This window comes from Pleurodeles waltl, chromosome 9 (assembly GCF_031143425.1).
Source record: "Pleurodeles waltl isolate 20211129_DDA chromosome 9, aPleWal1.hap1.20221129, whole genome shotgun sequence".
Lineage (NCBI taxonomy): Eukaryota > Metazoa > Chordata > Amphibia > Caudata > Salamandridae > Pleurodeles > Pleurodeles waltl.
The window spans coordinates 730,499,770-730,506,845 of record NC_090448.1 but is presented as its reverse complement, the minus strand read 5'-3'; the positions used below and the strand labels follow the sequence as shown (position 1 = coordinate 730,506,845).

Below are 7,076 nucleotides of genomic sequence, written 5' to 3'. Positions count from 1 at the left end.
GGCGGTCTGGTCAAACCTCCACACTGTTGGCTAATCCAAAAAATAAATAAAGTGGGAATGGTCAAATGCTGCTTATGTTAGAGCCAGCCTATCAATGTAGAGAGGTAAATCTAAAACAGAGGTGGGCCTGCATTCTTTCATGGGTTCCCAGATGGTTTAATAAATTAGAAACTGACACGGTAATTAAAAGTTTGAAACACAACAGAGGTTGAGGGGCATGGCTGATTTAAAACAGAGATGGGCCTACATTCTTTCAGGGGTTCCCAGAACTGACACGGTAATTAAAAGTTTGAAACACAACAGAGGTTGAGGGGCATGGCTGATTTAAAACAGAGATGGGCCTACATTCTTTCAGGGGTTCCCAGAACTGACCCTGTAATTAAAAGTTTGAAACACAACAGAGGTTGTTGTGGCATGGCTAATCTAAAACAGAGATGGGCCTACATTCTTTCAGGGGTTCCCAGAACTGCCCCTGTAATTAAAAGATTGAAACACAACAGAGGTTGTTGTGGCATGGCTAATCTAAAACAGAGATGGGCTTACATTCTTTCCAGGGGTGACAGAGGTGGGGTTAAATTAGAAAACAGACACAGTAATTAAAAGTTGAAACACAACAAAGGCCAAATATTGCTAACCTATAACAGATGCCTATTTCCAGGTCCCACCAATCACAGAGCCCAGGCATAATTACCACTGTGATCCTAGTATAAGAACCCCCCAACTTCACAGGCCTCTTTTTTTCTGAACTACATACTGACATTTGTGGCAAGCAGGGACGCATCAGGACATAATGGCTGGAAACATGAAGGGCAGAGCTCAGACTGGTGATGCTGAACATCTTCTACTTAAGGTCTGTAACAGTGTGATGTGTGTATGTGTTTTACTAAAGTTTAACAATGACATTAGCACCAATCTGTTTAACTATACATAGAGATGTAAAATGCCTGCTTTTAAAAAATAAATAAAAAATAAAAAATGTAAAAGCTGCTATTAGTGTATTTTTGAGATACTGTAATTACTTTGTGGGGTGATTTTGTTTAAATGGTACTAGTAGGGTCTTGTGCTATGTATTTGTCTGTATTTTTATGGGGGTGCAATTATTTTGGGGATTGTATTGGTACTGCTTAACTTGTACCTGCTGGTTCTGGACCTGTGTATGGACATGTATTTTTGAAAATCTGCACTCATTTTGTGGGATGGTGTTCTTTTAATGTGTACTTGCTGATTCTGGGGCTGTGTATCTGTCGGTATTTTTTAAAGTCTGCACTTGTTTTGTGGGGCTAGGGGTTGTTTAATTGGTACTTGTGGGTTAATGTGCAATGTATAGGCATGTATTTCAGGGCGAGTGCACTTACGATGTGGGGTGTATTTGGACTGCTTAATATGTACATATTGGTTCTGGGACTATGTAGGGGCCTGTATTTTTGTGGGGTTGCACTTATTTTGATGGCAGTTTGGTGGGCTTATTGTGTACGTCATGGTTCAGGGGGTTGTGTAGCTAAGGGTATTAGTGGTGGGGCTGTATTTAATTTGTACAGGAAATGTTATGGGGCTCTTTATGTATTTTTTTATGTGTATTTTATGGTATGGGCCAGTATTATATGGCCGCAATAGTGTGTTTAAGTGGTGAGCTTTTGGGGGTGGCCTAGTTGTTAATTTTAGAGCTCAGCGCAATGAGTTCCGGGGTGCAGAGCTCTAAAATTAATAACTACGCTCCAAGGGGTCAACCATAGCTCTGGGGTGCCCAGGTTATGAACTTTTGCGGCGTGGCTCTCAAGAGACCGCGTGGCCTTTTGAGAGCAGCGCCAAAATGTTCATAGCAAGGGCCCCCCAGAGCCGGCCTGAGCTCTGGGGCCCTTGTGATTAACTTAGCAAAACTGGTCTCAGAGGCCACTAGGTCTCTGAAAGCTGTTTTGTTAAGTTAATCACTAGGTTCCCAGAGCCATACTGCGCTCTGGGGCTCGAGTAATTAACACAGCAAAACTGCTCCCAGAGACCTGCAGGTCTCTGAAAGCAGCTTTGCTAGGTTAATAACTCGTGGTTCCCAGAGCCGGTATGTGCTCTGGGGACCGGTGTTATTAACCTAGCACAACTGCTTTCAGAGACCTGCTGGTCTCTGAAAGCAGCTGTGCTAGGCTAATAACGCAGGTCCCCAAACCCGTCCTGGGCTCTGGGGACCGGCGTTATTAACTTAGCAAAACTGGTCCCGGAGACCTGCAGGTCTCTGAGAGCCGCTTTGTTAAGTTAATAACGCGGGTCCCCAAAGCCGTCCTGGGCTCTGGGGACCGGCGTTATTAACTTAACAAAACGGCTCCCAGAGACCTGCAGGTCTCTGAGAGCCGCTTTGTTAAGTTAATAACGCGGGTCCCCAAAGCCGTCCTGGGCTCTGGGGACCGGCGTTATTAACTTAACAAAACGGCTCCCAGAGACCTGCAGGTCTCTGAGAGCCGCTTTGTTAAGTTAATAACGCGGGTCCCCAAAGCCGTCCTGGGCTCTGGGGACCTGCGTTATTAACTTAACAAAACGGCTCCCAGAGACCTGCAGGTCTCTGAGAGCCGCTTTGTTAAGTTAATAACGCGGGTCCCCAAAGCCGTCCTGGGCTCTGGGGACCCACGTTATTAACTTAACAAAACGGCTCCCAGAGACCTGCAGGTCTCTGGGAGCCGCTTTGTTAAGTTAATAGCGCGTGTCTCCAGAGGCTGTAAAAGCCCGGAGACAGCGTTATCAAGTTAGGAGATCTCTTCTCGGAGGTCGCGATGCCTCCGTGAAGAGATCTCCTAACTTGATAACGAGGTCTCCGAGCGTTTACAGCCTCGGAGACCTCTGCCGGCAGTTTTTTTTTTTAAAATGGGCTTATTAACAACGCGGCTCTCAGAAGCCGCTGGGGAACACCCCAGCGGCTTCTGAGAGCCGCGTTGAAAGTTTAATTAGAGAGAATGCCGTGCGTGTTTCAGCGCGGTATTCTCTCTAATTAAACCATCCGATCGGATCCCCAAGACCTCGTGGGGTTCCCATGGTCTCGGGGATCCGATCGCTTGCCGCCAGAGTGCGGCATTTGCTTGTTTAAAAAAAAAAAAATATATATAGTAATGGCGCGAGGCCCGGGTCTGTGGGGCCCTGACCTCGCGCGCTAGGGCCCTAGGGCCCATACAAATATAAAAAAAAAGAAATAAAAATGAATAGCGTTTTGGGGGCCTTGGGATTGGGGCCCCCAAGGCCCCTTAGGGCAGCATTTTAAAAAAAAAAATACAAATACAAATATGAGGTCCCTGAGCACAGGGCTCAGAGACCCCCAGGCCATCATGTGACAGCCTTTTAAAAAAAAAAAAATATATATATATATATATATATATATTTATTTATTTATATATATATATATATATATATCTGTGTGTGTTTGTGTGGCAAGTGTGGACAGGGGTTTAGGGGCCTACAAGGTCGTTTTTTTAAAAGCATATAAATAAAAAAAAATATTGAATTAAATTAAAATAATAATGATTAAAAAATAACTATCCCTGCTAAAAGCTTTTCAGACCCCTCAAGTACCACAGCCCACTCACCTTAGTTCAGGATGGCTTTGGATCTGATTTTGTTGCCTTGAAAAAAACCCAGGACCTCACACATGTTGCATCCACATCCGGCCATTTTCTTTTTCTTTTAAAACAAAGACTGTGTGGTGTTGGAATTGGCTCAGCTAGGAGTTTAGACTGAGCTCCGCCCCCACACATGGTTCACAGCCTTGTTCAGCTAAGGTGAAAACCAGGCCTGGATCCTAGGATCCACTTTCCAGTCTATGTCTTATAGAGACAGTCCTAGAGGTAGTATTATGCAAGAGCGCCACCATGTGGAATATGTTTATTAAACCTTGTATAGTTTTTGAGAAAAGTTTTACAGTTGTCAATATGTATTTATACTTACAGAACATAGGGATTCAACAATTTGAATCTTGATAGATACATTTTTTTTTTTAAAATTTTTTTTTTTTTTTTATTTATAATTTTTTTTTTTTTATTTATTATTATTTTTTTATTTTTTTTAAAAAAAATTTAAAATTTTTTTTTTTTTCTTTTTGTCCTACCCTTGTTGTGCTTTTATGAAGGGTTCGGACGTAGAAGATGAATTGTGGTATGTTTAAAGGTAAATCTGTCTCTCTTGTACACAGGACTGTCAAGAGTCTGGGGAACCCCCTGTGCAAATGGAGACCGTGCAGCAAGGTGAGTTACAGGACCTTGGTCGTTCTGAACGACGTTGTCAGGAATGTTATTTTTTTATTTTACTTCTAATGGGCACCCATGTGTTTGCATAGGTTATGATGCAGAACTCAGGTGCGCGATTGCCTCTCTCCAACAAATCCTCCATGTTCAAGAGGGGTCAAGCACCTTGTCACAGGATAACGTTTCTGCAGGTATATATTAGGGGTCTTTTTGTACCCCCATTGAAAACCTAACAGGGTCTAACAATCAGACCTATATTTGGTCATCTCAGTGAGTTCGTATAGTCTATGTATTATATTGTATGTGTAACATTATTTTTTTATGTTTTTTATCCCGAGGGGCTCCTATGGATGAAGCGAGCCGGGATATGGATGGAAAGCTTAAAAAGCAGCCCCGCAAAAGGAAGTCCCCTGGTTCTAAGGACGGCCCGCCCATTAAGAAGGGACCCTCAAGCCGGAAAAACCATGGTGAGTTTAAGAAAATGTAGAGTTTGGTGTATACAGTGCAGCGTGTGTCTAAACGTCTTTCCGACCCATAGGTATAGCCGCTCTAACTAGCCCTAATCTATATTTTGCTATCTTTACGTCCTAGAATCATCACACCAGAGCTCCGGAGACGCCTGCCCTCAGCCTAAGCCGCGGATGTCATCTTTAAAGGTCTACACTGGGACTGTTCAAAACCCCACAAAGTCATCGGTACTCGTGAGCCAACCCGAGCACCGAGACCCGCCCTGCAACATCTCCACATCCGTCGCTCCTGGACCAGGTACAACTCATAACGACACCACATCATCCATCATAAAGGGAATACCTAGTACAGGGGGCACTTCTGCAACAACTATCCAGGGTTTGGGGTGTGACCATCCGGACATTATCGTTCTTACAACGCCAAGCGCCCAACTAATTGCACCTTGTGAAGCCTCTGGAGGGTCCCCAAAACAGTGCAGCAACCCTAAAATAAATCGGCTGTCCTTAAAGAATCGTAGGAAGAAGTTCCAGAACCCTGAGCAACAATCTGGGCCTCTAGACCTGTCTTTTAAAAATTTTGTTGAGGTACAACCGGCTCCCCCTAGGGTCCAGAGTTCTAATACCGGCGTGTCTGGCCTCGACCTAACCTCTCCAGGGTGTACAACTATCCCCGCTGTGTTATGTGACCCCTCCATGGAAAATGATCACCCTGCAGAGGATCCCTACTCCCACTGTATAGAGCTTCTTAAGGCTCTAGCTGGTACTACCCAAAGTTCTGAAGCCCCGGCATCCCCATGTCTGATGTCCCCCGATACACCCCCGGGGGCATACGACCCCACCAGTCCTGCGCCAAGTGCCCGTGCGCAATGGTCTTCACCATCATCATCAATATACCCCGACAGCAGTATAGGGTGTAGCGGAACGCAAAATCAGAGTTTTGGAACACCCTCGAGCGATGATCAGGGCTCTCAAACTCCTGGATGTTCACACTGGAATCCTGTTTTTACGTCCCGCTCTGATCCCTCAGCCGTGATTGGGGGTGATAACAACGGCCGCTGTCCTATAACTGGGGATGCTCAGGGAGTTGGCAATCACCCCTCTAGTGTCACAAGTACTGGCCTTGAAACAAACCTTTCAAGCCGGGCTAGAGTTCTAGACAACTACGTTAAAGAAATCCATCATTCGTTCAGACAGTTAAAATGCCAACTCCATCTAAAAACTTTAAAACTATGTAAGAACGACGGTAATAGAGGGGCATCCAGAGCTAGCATAAAGGCTTTAAAACAGCTGATGGCTCGGTGTAGAAACACAATGGCCCAAACTTGCGCTTCAACAATTGTGGCCATGGGTAACATCCCGTCATGACTAGGTGAGCGTACATACCCGGGGAATGTTAGAACTACATTTACCAGTACAGGGGGCCATAGGTCTAAATATGAAAAGAAGCCCCAGCACCTGCTTAGTAGAGCTCTAAGAGTTTTACGAGCACTCAATAGTCAGAGGTCATGTCAACCCCCAAGCCCTGCACCCATAAGACCTCAAAATATAGAGTTAGGAGGTGCTGCTGGTCTTTACAGGCCGTCTGGGGGTGGCGGTCCGAGCCGTCTCAGCCTTAAGCAGTCTGGAGGAGCCCCGTCCGAAGTCGGTGTAGTGTCAGTGTCACCATTTGTAAACAAGCCAGACATTGTTCAGATCGGCGGGGGTCGTTTACCAAAAACCAGATGGGCCCATAAGAAGCCAGAGTGGCTTGGTAGCTCTAGAAAACGCAAGCTGGTAATAAAAAAGTTAAAGAAAGCCAGACTCTGCGTTACCAGAAGGTCTAAAAACACACCTACATCTAACCACACCCCTGGGAGCTCTCCAACAACCAGTAATTCTCAAACTGAGGCTTCAGAACCAGTTTTTATGGAAAGTGTGAGACGGTATAGTCGTGTTGTAGAGCGGTTTAACGCTACAGAACACTATGAGGAGTTTAGGTTCGTTAACCTAGATCGCCTACACTCCTCAGATCATGGCATCATAGCTATACATCAGGCTGTGCAAACGCTGATCGAACGATTGTTACACGATGTGGGTCCTAATGATTTCTTTCAGATGCGTTTTCAGGGACAGGGTCTCAATAGTCCCCTGTTCACCAGACGGTCATCTCGGGATGTGTTTGACGCTGTAACGTTTTTAGAAAACCTATCTAAACTTTTACAGAGCAAGGCTGAATTACTGGCGTACGGGTCCTTTAGAATCATCTCCCTCGTTGTTAGGGGGCGCGAGGGGGGTGCTTCCAGAGCCTTAAAGAGCGTTATGTACAGTAAAATCATTGACAAGAAATCACGATGGTTGCTCGATTTTAATACCGGAGCTACCAACATGTGTCTGGCCGCAAGCATTGCAGGCTTAT

The 7,076-nt window shown here is 45.2% G+C and overlaps 1 protein-coding gene across 1 annotated transcript in view; it reads left to right on the top strand.

Annotated features, from left to right (window-relative positions):
- Positions 1 to 602: 602 nt before the first annotated feature.
- LOC138259739 (uncharacterized) overlaps positions 603 to 7,076 on the top strand; it is a 53,031-nt gene continuing 46,557 nt past the window's right edge. The window contains exons 1-5 of the mRNA XM_069207632.1: positions 603 to 850; positions 4,163 to 4,214; positions 4,307 to 4,405; positions 4,553 to 4,681; positions 4,806 to 5,266. Coding sequence (XP_069063733.1) covers positions 791 to 850; positions 4,163 to 4,214; positions 4,307 to 4,405; positions 4,553 to 4,681; positions 4,806 to 5,266 — 801 coding nt within the window. The 5' untranslated portion in view covers positions 603 to 790. The remainder of the gene's footprint in view (positions 851 to 4,162; positions 4,215 to 4,306; positions 4,406 to 4,552; positions 4,682 to 4,805; positions 5,267 to 7,076) is intronic.